A 16,484-nucleotide genomic window follows, 5' to 3' on the forward strand; every position below is an offset into this window, starting at 1 on the left:
CAGCAAGCAAAGCGAAAGACGCGTTTTTTTTTTTTCTTTTTCTTTTTCCTTATTTTATTCATACCGTACGCGATTTCCGCCATCATTCTTCTTTTCTCTTTTTTTTTCCTTGCTGGGGAAAAGAAAAATCCCGAGAGATTTGAAAAAATGGTTCACATGGTGGACTCCCTCTTCCGGAAAGAGAGAGAGAGAGAGAAAAAGCGGGGGCGGAGGAGGAGAGAGAAAATCAATGGCGTCCTTTTCCGATCCGCAGTACGACAACGAAAACCCTAACCACCCTCCTCGGCGCTGCCTCTTCCCTCCCCCTCCCTTTCACCAGTTCACTCCCACTCGCACTCAAGCTCGCAGATGCTCTCCTCTCGCTTTCACAACTCTCTCCTCCTCTAGGCTCTAACCACCGCCACCAGCTCGGTGGAGGAAGGTAATGCCGGGGTCGCCATCGCTCGATCCGCTCGCCGCGCAGCCGTGCTGAACCTCCGGCCGACTGGTGTCGCCGTGAATGAGCAGCGATCGGGAGTCGGTTCGGAGCGTTGGATCAATGTGAGTCGAGTGCTCGTGGCGTCTGATCGTGTCCCGCGCGAACGCGAATGCGAATGCGCGGTTTCGTCGCGTCGCGTCGTTCTTTGCTTGGATCGTTCCTGCAAGCGCCTGCTGCTTTTGCTTTTGCTTTATTTCTGCTTGATTTTGCTGCGTTCGGCTTCTCCGTTTTCCTTCTTATTTTGGTCCGTGGTGCGGAAAACAGTGCGATTCAGTGATGGCGGAAGCACTTTTGTTAGTGCTTTCGTACTCGGAATCGAAGTTCGGTTGTGACCGCGTCGCGATCGGCGCGGAGCAGTAGTCTCTGTGTTTCGTCGAGTTCTTGACATTTGATCTCTTTTCTAAGTGAGATTTTCTCATCGTCCAGTTATAGAAGCTGTACGTTCCTCCTCTCTCTCTCTCTTTTTAAGTTGCTGTTAGCATCTACACTGTTAAGAAATGTCGGCTTCTGGAATGAGTTTCGATTCGACTTGAGTGGTCTCCTGGTTCGCCCTCTTGGTGCTGAGAATATTTGATCGGATTGTTTTTGCTTTCGCATTTTTTATTCGAGTTCCTTTCTGCGTCACTTGTGCTAGATTTGTGCTAGATTTACCTCGTTTTTCACATGTGCTGAAGCTCCTTCTGTCGAGATTCTTTGCCCTGGGTGTGATTCCTCTTTCTGGTTGATTCTTGCTTCTCCAAGAATTAGCAGAACCTCTTAAACTCGAAGGAACCGGTGGTGGCTTCTTGGCACAGACTGTTTTTGTTGTTGGCTGTGTTTCTCATGCTGTCATTTGATCACTTGATATCTTTGCTGCATTTATTAATTTGCTACTCTTTAAAGCAGATTTCAAGGTGCTGAAGTTGGCAATAAGCAATAACTACGATAATGGGAGCTTTGGAGTTTGCATGTAGGACTATCTTGTTGTCTGCTCTACTAATTATTGCAAAGGCAGAAGTTTATATTGTGACTATTGAAGGAGAGCCTGTCATAAGTTACAAAGGTGGTGTCAATGGTTTTGAAGCAACTGCGGTTGAGTCTGATGAGAAGATTGATCCTACAAGGTACTCTTTATTATGCCAGCACTTGCCATTCGACATATTCTTGGCACTTATGGTGTTTCTTGGAATGTGCATTCCACATTTGATGACAATATCCTCTCTAATTCGTGTTCTTAACTTAAAGATCATCATTGTCATAGCATGGATTAGAAGCTCATGATGTGCATAGTTAACTAATTTTTCCCCTGAATTTGGTCGATATAGATGTCATTGAGTATTAGGCAAATAACTTGTCAACTTTGTCCCCGTCATTGTGGTTGACTCTAGATAGAAATCAGCATTTAACAAATGCAAACTCACTAGAAGGCAGAGAAACCGAATATTTATCTTGAAACTCTAACTTGAATATATTTCTTGACCCTGTTTACATCTCATGTGCATCTATCAGATTGTGAACCAGTATGGAGAGAGGATGGGAGGAAATAAAACTTTATGAGTAGTTTGTTGTTATGTCATTTATGGTCTTTTGAAGAGGTGTGTAACCTTGCTTAGGATTGTTACGAAGGTTTCTTGTACAGTCTCAGTCATTTTCTTGGCATTGCATTTCTCCATCAAGCATAGTTGAAATGGTGCTTTATGGAATTAGCAGCGACTTTAGAAACAATCTTTTCAGGTGTAAATTGTTACATTGTGATGAACCAATATATTAAATCCATAATCATTAAGTTGTTACTGTATGGTCGGCAAATATTTTGTAACGCATAGCCATTAGGTCATGCACTGACACAGATATTGTCAATCAAACAAAAGAGGAGAAAGATAAACTCAATTACTATTTGGTTATCCTTGCAAGAAGTACCTCAATTCATTCCTTCATCAGCGAAATATCATTCACCCTCCTACTACATGCCTAGTCCCCTGCTCAGATGAACATGTTGGTTGCTATTGCTGTATTGTCTTTTATTACTCCTTGGCTCATTGAATTGGGTTGTCATCCAGTGAATTGGTAACGTCTTATGCTGAACACCTTGAGAAGAAACATGATATGCTTCTTGGGATGCTGTTTGATCGAGGAACCTACCAGAAACTATACAGCTATCGCCATCTGATAAATGGTTTTGCTGTTCACATTTCTCCTGAACAGGTGAAACCAAGTATCCAATCTCCCTCATTTTTCTCTGCATCTGACTTTTAGGATGGTAGTCCCTTTCTTTTGTGTATCATGGACTTATGCCCTTCCAATATATTAGTAGGCGGAAATCCTACGACGCGCCCCTGGTGTGAAATCTGTGGAGAGAGATTGGAAGGTGAAGAGACTTACAACTCACACTCCACAGTTTCTGGGACTTCCTACTGGAGTATGGCCCACAGGAGGAGGGCATGCCAAGGCGGGAGAGGACATTGTGATTGGCTTTGTGGACTCGGGCATTTATCCTCACCATCCCAGCTTCTCTTCACACACAGAACCTTATGGTCCACTACCAAAGTACAGAGGGAAGTGTGAAGTTGATCCTGACACTAAGAGGGCTTTTTGCAATGGGAAGATTATAGGAGCTCAACATTTTGCCAAGGCGGCCATAGCAGCTGGGTCATTTAATCCTTCCGTTGATTTTGCTTCTCCCTTGGATGGCGATGGACATGGAAGGTTAGGTCTTGTAACATTTGCAGATTGAGTTTTAGCAAGCTCTAATTCTGTATAATCTAGATCTTTTGCCTTCTCATCTTAGCAACCTGTGAAAAGCAGATTTTATTTTTTGAGATGTGGGAGATAAAACTAGGCTTTCGTATGTTATATATCCTGTGCATCTGTACTTTCTTAATTTTCTTTGATGCATTAAAGTTCATATTTTTGACATGCTTGATGAGCTGTTCATTTCTCTACTATGTGTATATTCCAAGATGAGGTTGAAAGATTCTGTCCCACTGCTGCAGACAAACAAATGCTACAAAGGTCTTATCAGTTGCAGTACTAGCCCTTAAAAATAATGAGAGTTTATGAGTTGACTGATAGATTTTCACAGTGACGAACAACATGCTGAGTAGATTGATTTGATGATAGTTGTATGATCCATACTGATCTGAAGAGGGCACTGTATGGTGAAACCTAGGCACTGTAATTAATGAGGTGATTTATAGAATCGCTTCTCCTTCTCAATGTTATGTTTGGGTTAGTAATTTGATTTAGTAGTTATTGAAAAATGAAAAGCCTGCCGTGTGATTTTAAAATAGGAAGGAAAATGTTATCCTTCGCAGAACAAGCTCGGCCTTGTTAATCAGTACCTAAATCCTCAATAAAAACAGCTCCAAATGCCCCTCCCAAGTTAGTAGTTATTAAGAAGAAAACAGTTGCAAAAAACTCATGCTGTTCATGATATCTTTGATGAGTTTCGCAATATAATCTGCTGACAATCTCCTTTAAAAATCATGAATAAGTCAAAACACTCTGTAAACCTTGCATGATAAAAGATGGCTAATGGAGTGACTGTGCAACCAAGCTGCAATCTCATCAACCATGTTGTTTTGACACTTGGAAATGAGAGTTGTTTGTATTGGTTCCTGCTGCTTAATTTAATTATGGAAAATTTGGCTTTGGCAATGTTGGTGATGTCTAAATCACTAGTTATTTAATTTGTCATTTCTTTTGGATGCATCTGAATCAGTTGGGCTTCATCTATAAGATATTAAGATGAAGGGAGTTGCCCTTTCTTTTTTGTGACTTTTGTCTCCTTATAGTGTGCTAATACTGACAGGCAATGAATTATCCTATAGTTCAACATCAGAGCAGTTCTATTTCCTTCATCTAAAATTGAATACTTTTGCTGCTTTATACACTAGTTGCTTAGTAGACATCCATGTTATTTTATGTGATGAATGCCGCCATAAGTGGGGCTAAAGGATTTATGTGTCTTTTGATGGAATATATTCCTTTGTCCAAGCTCTTTTTTGTTAAGTAAAATGACAATAGTTATTCTATCTCCATTCACTCCCTCTTTTTTTTTTTTTTTCTCTCATGAATTTTTATTTCTCTGGCTTTTTCAATCATTTGAATACCAGTCACACAGCTGCCATTGCTGCCGGTAACAATGGAATACCCGTGAGAGTGCGTGGACATGAATTTGGGAAAGCAAGTGGGATGGCTCCTCGAGCTAGGTAGGCTTCATCAACTTCAGCAATCTTAATCAGCTCTTCTGACAGTAATTAATCTCTGAAGTCTGTTGTGTACAGGATTGCTGTTTACAAGGCACTTTACCGACTTTTTGGAGGTTTCGTGGCTGATGTGGTTGCAGCAATTGATCAGGTATCAAAATATATGACCCACTCAGAAGTGCTACGAATTCTTATAGTTTTGGTTGCATTTCTTGACTCTCCCACCATGTAGATATAGGACTCTTATAATTTAAATCTCTACAATTTGATGCCAACTAGAGTCAGACATCTTTTTTTTTACCTCATTTCTGGTTTAAACACACTCTCTCAGGCACACACACAGACTTTGGTTCAGACTTAAAGATTTTGGAATTTACCTTGCAAAAAATAATGTACTTAAAAGTTTTGATTTCTAAACTTACTTTCTACCACAGAAGATGAGATATGCTTTTGTGTTGACCACAAGGATGCCATCTTTTGCTTTCTGAAAACATCCAGAGAATCTCGGTGCATACTGGGATGGGTGATTCTCCACATAGTGTTGCATATATCTACAAAGCTCATCTATCCCTTCAATTCTGTCATGCTTGTCAACAAATTTTGATAGTAATCTGAAGGAAGGTTATACTCAACTGACAACTTCTCCTACAGGCTGTTTATGATGGTGTGGATATACTCAGTCTGTCAGTCGGACCAAATAGCCCGCCAACAAGCACTAGAACTACATTTTTGAACCCTTTTGATGCCACACTTCTGTCAGCTGTCAAAGCAGGTGTCTTCGTCGCTCAGGCAGCAGGAAATGGAGGGCCTTTTTCTAAAACTTTGGTATCCTATAGCCCATGGATAACATCTGTTGCAGCTGCAATTGATGACCGAAGATACAAGAACCATCTCACGTTGGGAAATGGGAAAATGTTGCCAGGCATTGGATTATCACGTGAGTTTTTTAAGCTCGACTATTTAACTTTATTACATTTCTCATTGGTAGATCATAGTAGTTTGACAGTGAGATCATTTTATTGGTGCTTAGCAATAGTAATGTGCCATTTTGATCTTTTCTGATTTCGACGGTATTTCAATGGAATGAATTTTCTTTTCCTTTCTTCTTTTTGTCGTTTTGGAGATTTGTATGTTATCTGTAATGAATTTGCATTACAAAGATGTGACAACCAGCAAACCAGGCCGTTGGATGAAAAATGTATACTTGCTTGTTAAAGTGTTTCTGGACAACACTATGCTCCTGGAAGAATGTGAGTGAGCATCTATGAAGAACTATTATTTATTCTATAAGCCCGTTGGAACCTTTTTAAGATGCCCTGTTCATCTGCGGTTGTGCTTCCTGTAGGGTTGTACAGTGTTTATTCTGCTTGAACTTCAGTGGTTGCTTCACTTTGTGCCCTTCATTTGACATTTTTCTGAGGCTCCTGGGGATTTATGTGCTGTTTCCAACCGAACATGAGTCTGCTAGTGGTTTTGGTAGGAATTATAATATTAATTGCACTGGTTGATGTAGGTGATTGTATTTAACACTTATTGAATGATAGAGGATGTTGAGTGTGCAGAACTTCTTTTCTTTTTCAAGGAGTTTTTTTCCCCATTTTATTGACATTTAATTTCGTTTCATGAGAGCAGCCTCTACACAGCCGAATCGGACATTCACCATGGTTGCAGCAAATGATGTACTGCTGGATTCTTCCGTCATGAAGTACAGCCCCTCTGACTGCCAGAGACCAGAAGTTTTGAACAAAAACTTAGTCCAGGGAAACATTCTTCTCTGTGGCTATTCCTTCAACTTTGTGACAGGGACAGCATCAATCAAGAAAGTTTCAGAAACGGCCAAGAGCCTTGGTGCAATTGGCTTTGTTCTTGCTGTTGAGAATGTTTCTCCAGGAACCAAGTTTGATCCGGTCCCTGTTGGTGTCCCAGGGATTCTCATCACTGATGTCAGCAGATCAATGGTAATAACTGTTTCTCGTCCATCCTGTTTTTGACTTATATTGCTGTAGTAGTTGTTTCTATGCTAACCCTTGTCATCTTTGTTAGGGCTTGCTTATCCACATCTTCGCTTTTGTCAGATTTTTTCTGCATCACTTTGCTAATGCATATTGCTGTTACTTAGGACCTTATAGATTATTACAACGTCTCTACCACTAGAGACTGGACCGGACGAGTGAAGAGCTTTAAAGCTGTAGGCAGCATAGGGGATGGCTTGATGCCTATACTCCACAAATCTGCACCACAGGTGGCACTATTTTCTGCTAGAGGACCCAACATAAAAGATTTCGGCTTCCAAGATGCGGATCTTCTTAAACCAGATATTTTAGCCCCTGGTTCTCTCATTTGGGCTGCATGGTCACCTAATGGGACAGACGAGCCTAATTACGTTGGTAATGACAAACAAGTCTCATTAGTTTTTTTATTAGCTTTCAGAACCATGGAATTGTGCATTACTCTTTTTGTCAGTTTAATGTCCAAAACAAGAATGGTAATAGTTATCTGCTTTTCTTTTACCTGGTCTTCAGAGCCACCTAATATAGCTCTGAGAATCAAACCTGACTAAAAAGTAGAAAACTCTGATGATTTTGTGGAAGATAGTTCACTAGTTGCTAGTTAGAAATCAAATCATGTGCTGTCATATATATATATATATATTGTTGTGCAATAGCTCTGTTTATCATAGGGAAAAAAATTGAATACTCATAGTTAACGCTTGCTTTGAGCAGGTGAAGGCTTTGCCATGATCTCAGGAACAAGTATGGCTGCTCCGCACATAGCAGGAATCGCTGCCCTTGTAAAGCAGAAGCATCCTCACTGGAGCCCAGCTTCCATAAAATCTGCTCTGATGACAACATCAGCAAAGCTGGACAGAGCAGGAAGACCTCTTCAGGCACAACAATACTCTGAGACTGAAGCCATGAAGCTGGTGACTGCAACGCCTTTTGATTATGGGAGTGGTCATGTTAATCCTAGAGCTGCTTTAGACCCAGGACTTGTCTTCGATGCAGGTTTTCCACTCTTACCTTATTCTATCCTTGTTCATAACTATTACGAATGGTTTTCATAAAAAATGGTTTAAGTGCTTCCAGGTTGCTTTTGCTTTGATTAGGACACATTTGCTTCTAATGTGGAATGTCTATAGTCTAAAAATCTTTTTTTTTTTTTTGGGATACATACCATAAGTCATAAATTGTCTGGTCTCTCAGCAAGCAGATGGCTCTCCTCCAAATGGTTGAATTGGAGCTTATCTGAGTTGCATAAGGGTGAAATATTTAGAAATTCTCTATAACTTCATATCATTCGCCAAGCGAGTCCTTACACATTTTATCTGTCAACAGAAATTTTTGTACATCTTGTGTCGGTAAAAGCAGCCTTTGTCCAAAATCTATTGGAGTTTCTGAGCAATGTGGCATCCTTTGCGATATGAAACTTAAAATTTTAACATGTGGCACTTTTAAATTTACCCTTTACATTTAGAAAACGTTAGGAAAAGTGACAATTGAGCGAAGTAAAATAAACCTGACAGAGTATGGAGAAGGGTCTACAGTCCATTTAGACATAAGACTGTAACAAGTTATATTGAAGAGTTCAGGAGGTCTATAACTTCATATCATTCGCCAAGCGAGTGCTTATACTTTTTATCTGTCAACAGAAATTTTTGTACGTCTTATGTCGGTAAAAGCAGCCTTTGTCCAAAATCTATTGGAGTTTCTGAGTAATGTGGCATCCTTTGCGATATGAAACTTAAAATTTTAACATGTACTTTGACGGCACTTTTAAATTTACCCTTTACATTTAGAAAACGTTAGGAAAGTGACAATTGAGCGAAGTAAAATAAACCTGACAGAGTATGGAGAAGGGTCTACAGTCCATTTAGACATAAGACTGTAACAAGTTCTACTGAAGAGTTCAGGAGTCTAGAAACAAATGACTCGAAGTACATGGTGTGTATGTATGGATAGTTCACCGTTGTAATTGTTCACACTAATTGGTGGGTGATTTCCGTGCTTCTCATTACAAGATCTCTGATTTCTAGTACTTGATCCTTGGCAGGCTACAATGATTATTTGGGATTCTTGTGCACAACTCCTGGTATCGATGTTCATGAGATCAAGAACTACACGAACTCGCCATGTAACTTTTCCATGGGCCACCCGTCAAATCTCAACTCCCTTCCATCACTATTGCCCACCTAGTTCGAACTCAAACCATCACTCGCACGGTCACGAACGTTGCTCAGGAAGAGACGTACGTCATTACAACCAGAATGGATCCGTCTATCGCTCTTGCAGCCAGCCCTCCAGCAATGACGATAAGACCAGGTGCGTCACGGAAATTTACAGTTACTCTCACTGTCAGGTCTGTGACCGGAACATACAGTTTTGGGGAGATTTTGATGAAAGGAAGTCGAGGGCACAAGGTGAGGATCCCGGTGGTGGCGATGGGATACCAGCGATAGATAGTTCAAGGATATAGGTGCCTCGGATTAAAGTGTTGTGGTTGTGATATTCTTTTTTATTGGCAGGAATAAGTAGTACTAAGCTTAGGTGTAATATGCTTTATATATGTATAAATGCGCAAAGGGTGTAAAATAACTTTGTACGAGGGGGAGACTCCTAGTGTCTTCCGTTTTCTGCTCATTTGTTCAGTAATCCGATATTATAGTTTTCGCTCTGTTTAATGCGTATGAAATGAATCCTGTGTTTTGACAACTGTGATTCTCTCTCCAGATTTATCTATCTCATCTGCTAATCGATTCTAGACGATACTGTATCTGATCATGTGTCTGCAGAATTCGCTCACTTGAAAAGCTATAAATGATAGAAGTGAGGAACCGATGTGAGCTTATTCCCTAGAATCTCTCGATACGAGAAAGGATTGGAAGTTCCACTTCGTCGCGAGTATAATCTTCCTCGAAATGTCGAGTCCCTGTTGGACAGCTTAATTGGTATAGTTCGACTCAGTATTTATGACACCAGTTATTCGCGTAATCTCGGGTTATGAAACCAACCCGGCGATGAAAGTCTTCTCAGCAAAACGGTAGACTCCGGCGACGATCTTGTTACTAACAACTTCTTACCTTTATCACCCATGTAATGTACCATCACTGAGGGTGGGCATAGTTTGGGTAAGCGGCTCTCATCCTAAAACCGAAAATTGCCTGCTGGCTTTGAAAAATTATAATTGAGAATTGCTTGTTGATTCCATGAATCCATCTAAGCTTCCGATGGTCGGGTTGCCTACTGGGTTCATAGAACTCATCTAAATGTCCCCAACAAAATTATGATTTTCGAAATCCTTTTGAATTTTTGAAAAAGTTCATTTGAACTTGAAACCAAATGCACACAAAAATCATTCCAGAATATGTGAAACCAATAAAATAAACTCACATTAAACTATGAGAATCAAGCTAGCCCTCTTGACTCTTGAGGGAGACAATTTCGCGGGCGATTTATAGACTCTCTCGTTTTCCGCTTTCTCTCTCGTTTTGCAGAGTTGTCTTCTACCGACATGGTAGTTCCTGTCATCAAACCCTAATAGCACAGATAATTTTCCTCCTCCAATTCCGTGTTCCACATTGATTTGGAAATGGAATTCCACTTTGCTAATCGCCCATCCACTCCCTTCCCCCCGCAATTTCAGTCCTTGGTCACAATCCATAATCTCATCAGTAATTCCCCTGTTTTTCATCGCATTGACAGGGTCGGTGGCTTTCTCCAACCGCCCAATTTCCCTCAATTAGAACTCCATGGTTTTCCTGTTTTCTACTACTAAAACCCATTTACACTCCTGTTCGGCCATCTATGTCCTCTTTACATGTTGGGTTCGGGATAAAGAATAAGATGAAAATTCTTCCGGACCGGGCGGTCCTCTGCATGTCCCCTCGACTTGGGATAAGTACACTAATGTGCCAAAAGTTGTGTACGGCGCTACTTTGGTGCCAAAAGTTTCGTCGGATCACTTAAGTGCAAAAAAATTTGAAAAACACTCACTTCGGTGCCAACTCCGATCTGGTTGGCCGGAAATTCGACGTAGCACTTTTTTATTAATTTTTTAAGTTGATGTGGCTCACCGGAGAACACAATTAGCATCCTAACACCAAAACGACGCCGTTTGGTGTCTCCCCCAATTCAAAACCCTAATCTCCGACCGTCGCCGTCCTCGACGGTCCTTGCGCCGGCGGCCACAGCCACGGCTTCGACCCCGACCTCGACCCCAACCCCGACGATGGCCACTCAACGGCAGCGGTTCCGACCTCGACCCCAACCCCGACCCGACGATGGCCACTCGGCGGCCGCAGCTCCGACCCCGACCCCGACCCCAACCTTGACCGCGACGATGGCCACTCGACGCACCGCGGCTCGACCCCGACCCCGACCCCAACGATGGCCACTCGACGACCGCAGCTTCTACCCCGACCCCGACCCCAACCCCAACGATGGCCACTCGGCGACCGCAGCTTCTACCCCGACCTCGACCCCAACCCCAACGATGGCCACTCGGCGGCCAAGTTGAAACCATAATTTCAATCCCCAATGAGTTAAACTGCGTCGTTTTTGTGAGGCCATCCATATAGGACGGAAAAACAACGTTGTTTAAGGCCTTGTTGATTTAAAAAAAAGAAGAAGTCACGTAATTATTTTGGCCGGAATCTTTCGCCGATGGCACCAAAGTGAGCGTTTTTCCTCTGATTTGGCACTTAAGTGATCCGACGGAAAATTTTGGCACCAAAGTGGGCGCTATACACAACTTATGGCACCATTAGTGTACTTATCTGCCTCGACTTTGGTTTTTATGTTGATCTGAAAGTCTTTCTGCTTTCCCACAAGTAAGTGGTGCAATTGGAATGCTCCTTATTAGCCTATGCTTTTCCATATTTGTTGATCGTGTGTGCCTGTTTCTCGCCTTGGAATGGCTTGTAGTGAGCCAGATGAATCTACGCGTTTGGTTGCTTTATGTGCTCGACTGGGCCGCCTTAATACGGAGCATCAATTGGAAATCTGGGATGACGATCCTTCCCCTGAAATTTTAGAAGAGTGTCAACTCACATTAGTAGGTAAAATCTTGTCTAATCCGACTATCAACTTACAGGCTTTCCAAAGTACTATGAAAAAGGCCAGGCGGACTGAACATGTTGAAATATCCCATAGGGAAATGAACCTATGTGTGGCAAAATTTAAATCCTATTCGAACAAACATCGAGTCCTCGAGGGAGGCCCTTGGCTATTTTCAGGCCACCTTGTCATGCTAAAGCCATGGCAGCCCAATACCCCATTACATTGTTATGATTTCTCAACCTGTGCTTTCTGGGTACAGATTTTTGGTTTACCTTTAGAATGGACCATAGAACAAATGATTAGAAAAGCAGTTTAGGATATAGGACGAGTTGTAGAAGTTAGAATCGAATCTAAAGAAGGGACTATGTTGCGGGCAGTAAGAGCTCGAGTTGAATTACATCTCCAAGCACCTTTGAGAATAGGGAAACTGATTAGGCTAGATGGAAAAATTCTATGGCTTGATTTCCGCTATGAGCGCTTATCTCATTTCTGTTACTCTTGTGGAAAATTGGGTCATTATGCTATGGCTTGTAAGGATATTCCATATGATGATGCTCGGTTTGAAGGACGGGATAAAATAACTTACGGACAATGGCTTAGGGCTGAGGTAAAAGAATGTAGTCCTTACTGGAGCACTTTTTACTCACCACAAACAACTGCCGAGCAGGATGCAGCGAGTGTACCTGAAACGCCTCCATCACAACTTCAGAACCTGCCCCTGTTGCAGCTTCCAAGACATGAGGCAGCAAATACCACTAGAAGTCCAGACTCATTGGCAGCTCTCCAGGTCAAGGACACTTCTTAGCGACCTGTTAAAGAAACAATAGAGAACAAGACATCCCTCCACACTGCTCTCGTTCTTGCAGCAGTAAAGTAAAAAGGAATTCATAATCCTTCTACGGATACTCATCTATATAAGAAGCTGGAAAGTTGTAGATTGACGCCAAAAGTGGTTGTCACAACAGAAGCGATACTGTTCTTATAACACTATAGGTTTACTACTAGAGAACCTAGACGACTCTAACCTTATGGAGACCCCTGTGTTTGTTGCAGGTGAAGTTGGACATTGGGCTTCGGTGGCTGGCCCTCAACAGCCACCACCTCACAAATGAAGATGATATGCTGGAACTGTCAGGGATTGGAAAACTCCTTGACAGTTCAAGCTTTAAGGGCCATGATGGCCAAGGAAAAGCCCACAATAGTTTTTTTTTTTTTTTTGTTGGAAACCAAGAATTCTAAGATGACGGTCCGAAGGCTTCAGCATCACCTTAACTTTCCTAACTATTATATTATCAATCCTAGAGGTTCGGCAGGAGGGATGGCTTTATTCTGGAATAGTCAGGTAATTTTAAATGTGCTCCACTCAACGCCGGACTATTTGGATATACTTTATACAGATTTCCAGGATGATTGGACTATGCGTATAACTTGTATTCATGCTCCATATGTGTATCACAATCATCAACTATTTTGGGATGAACTTCGGGAGATTAGCTATGTTAACACATTACCTTGGTTATGTGTGGGGGACTTCAATGAAGTCCTCTATCCATAGGAAAATATTGGAAAGAAACAAGCAGATCGCAATAGAATGTTATCCTTTCGAGCTGTTATTAATGATTGTTCTATTATGGAGTTACCGAGTAAGGGCTGTAAGTTTACCTGGATGAACAATCGCACGGGTGATGAGCTGGTGAAGGAATGTCTAGATTGGGCAATGTGTGTGATGGACTGGCATGTCTTATTTCCTGCTGCTGAAGTGTATGTGTTGCCTGCTATTGGCTCTGACCACAACGCATTGATTCTCAATTCTTTAGCATCCTACAAAGCCTTGAGGAAGTCTTTTACTTTTGAGGTTTTCTGGAATGAAGATGAAGAATGTAGTGAAATAATATCAGCAACATGGAACTCAATCGGGGTTAATGGATCTGGCCTAATCTTAAAATTACAGCATGTTTCTGCAGCCCTAACTAAGTGGAGTCGTTCAAAATTCTCCAGAGGCGATCTTAAAATTGCGTATTAACAGCAACAGCTTCGCCAAATTACAAATCGGCAGCATGCACATCATAATAGAGAGGATGTTACTAAGCTCAAAGAGGAAATAAGGCAGCTTTGGAAGCAAAAAGAGCAATACTGGGCCATGCGATCTAGAATCCAATGGTTAAGGTGGGGCAATAAAAACACAAGATTTTTTCTTGCGACTACTCTTCAGAGAAGGCAAAGAAATCGCATTACCATGCTTCAAGATGATAGCCATCAATGGATCCAAGATCCTACTACTTTATAGGTAATGACATGCAATTTCTTTGCTGACTTATATACTACGGTGGGTGATCGAAATTACAATCCCATCATTCAACAATGCCCACAGGTGGTTACTAGCGAAATGAACAATGCTTTACTGGAAGAGGTTAATCTAGAAGAGATTCGTCGGGCTACTTTTCAGCTGGGGTCCAATAAGGCCCCAGGCCCTGATGGTTTTCAATGGAATATTTTATCAATCTCATTGGGAGGTAATCAAAGACGATCTTGTTCTTCTAGTTAATTTTTTTTTTTTTTTTCAGACAGGACAGATGCCAACTATTCTGAACCACACTATTCTAGCTTTGATTCCCAAGACCCCTCATCCAGAAAGACTAGAGCAATACAGACCAATCAGTCTCTGTAATTTTGCATAGAAAGTCATTTCGAAGGTGATCGCCAACCGTCTCAAACCTTGGTTACCCAAGCTGATATCTATGGAATAAACTGCCTTTGTTAGTGGCCGACAGATCCAAGACAACATCTTAATATTTCAAGAAGTTCTTCATCAATTTAAAACATGAAAGGGGACAACAAAATTCAATGCAATTCTCAAGACCGATATGCAAAAGGCATATAACAGAGTTGAATGGGATTTTCTTCAGGACTATCTTCTACAAGTGGGCTTCCATCTAGTGTGGGTACAATGGATAATGCAATGTGTCACAACTACATCTTATAGTATCAGGTTTAATGGGGAGCTACTTCCTTGTATCTATCCCACACATGGCCTAAGGCAAGGTGACCCTCTATCATCATATATATTCATTCTAGTTGCAAATGTTTTGTCAGTATTGATCAGCCAAGCAGTAACTATGGGACAAATAAAAGGTATAAGATTGAATATATGGTGTCCTAAATTTTCCCACCTATTTTTTGTTGACGATGCAATATTTTTCCTCGATGGTAGCATTTGTGAGTGTCAAAACCTTGCTAACATTTTAAATCAGTATTGTATAGCTACGGGCCAAGCTTTAAATCGCAACAAATCAGGGATTATTTTCAGCCGGCATTGCCCTATAAGCCTACAGGAAAATATTTCTCTAGAGCTACGAATTCCTGTGCTTCAAAGATCTGGCAACTATATGGGTATCCCCTTTGACTGGGGTAGGTCTAAGAAGGACATGTTTTCGTGGATTCTAGCGCGCGTTCACTCTAAATTAGAAGGATGGAAAGAAAAGCTCATTTCCAAGGGAGGTAAGGAAACTCTTATCAAGTCTGTCATTTAGGTGATCCTGCAATATGCTATGTCGGTTTTCAGGTTACCCTTATCGCTGTGTAAATCTATAGAGAAGAGCATTGCAATATTTTGGTGGAAAAATGATATGCATAGGGCAGGAATACATTGGAAGAACTAGGATGCACTCAAAGATAGTAAGGATCAAGGCGGGCTTGGCTTTTGGGATCTCATCGATTTTAATAAAGCCATGCTCGGCAAGCAAGCATGGCGGTTACTTCAACAACCTCAAGCTTTATGGGTTCAACTACTTAAAGGTCTATATTTTCATACCACATAATTCAAATCAGCAACTAAAGGAAGTCGACCATCATGGGTTTGGTAGAGTATACTTATAGGTAGGGATGCTATTCTCCCATACACTAGATGGTCAGTTGGCAATGGGAGGGAAATCAGTATCCGAGAGGATCCGTGGTTACAAAGTGGAATTCTAGGTGGTCCTGCTACTTGAGAGGACCCGAAGCTAGTGGCTGATCTAATGGATACTACCAAAAATAACTGGAATGTTGCTTTATCACTTTCTAGGCGAGCAGACTATTCAAGAAATTCTAACCATCCCTGTTAAACCTCTCTATGTAGAAGATAAACTAATCTGGCCAGCTACAAAGGATGGTACACACAGAGTAAAGAGCAGCTATCGAATTTTAACAGCCATCTCAAGCCACAACAACAATCAGATGCCATCTACCTCTTATCAGATACCTAGAAATCTATGGCGCAAAATCTGGTCAATGCGAACGGCCCCCAAAATAAGGACCTTTCTCTAGTCGATTTGTCAAAATGCAGTAGCATCTTGAGATAATTTATTCCGTTGACATATTACTCCTGATCCCTACTGTCAACTATGCAACCAGCAAAATCCAGAAACATTAGAATATCTGTTCCTACTTTGCTCTTGGACTCAACCTATATGGACTCATCCAAAGATCAATATTCATATTCAACCTCACACCTTCATCGACTAGATGCTTGGTTCGCAACAAAATTGGTTTCGACAGCCAACTCACCTTCGTTAGAAGTCCTTGCCAATGTTTTTCTGGCAAATCAGGAAAATGAGGAATGCCTACATCTTCCGCAATCAACGGCTGAATCCCTCCCTTGCGGTAGAAGCTGCTTTGACTGAGACTTGCCTTCACTAGATTGCATCCCCTTCATCTGTAAGACAAGCTGATGTAAATCTGAATCCCACTCATCTCTGGAGACCACTTGATTCGGGTACCTTAAAG

At 41.5% G+C, this 16,484-nt stretch overlaps 1 protein-coding gene across 1 annotated transcript; it reads left to right on the top strand.

The window, feature by feature from the left end:
* Positions 1-291: 291 nt before the first annotated feature.
* On the top strand, positions 292-9,374 carry LOC120291299 (subtilisin-like protease SBT2.6). Its single transcript, XM_039308497.1, is given in 12 exon segments — positions 292-540; positions 1,364-1,581; positions 2,518-2,662; positions 2,772-3,163; positions 4,573-4,668; positions 4,744-4,816; positions 5,317-5,602; positions 6,298-6,623; positions 6,785-7,052; positions 7,389-7,670; positions 8,716-8,829; positions 8,832-9,374. Coding segments are annotated over 11 exon segments (2,448 nt in total). The 5' UTR covers positions 292-540; positions 1,364-1,405; the 3' UTR covers positions 9,122-9,374.
* Positions 9,375-16,484: the final 7,110 nt, after the last annotated feature.

This window comes from Eucalyptus grandis, chromosome 3 (assembly GCF_016545825.1).
Source record: "Eucalyptus grandis isolate ANBG69807.140 chromosome 3, ASM1654582v1, whole genome shotgun sequence".
NCBI lineage: Eukaryota > Viridiplantae > Streptophyta > Magnoliopsida > Myrtales > Myrtaceae > Eucalyptus > Eucalyptus grandis.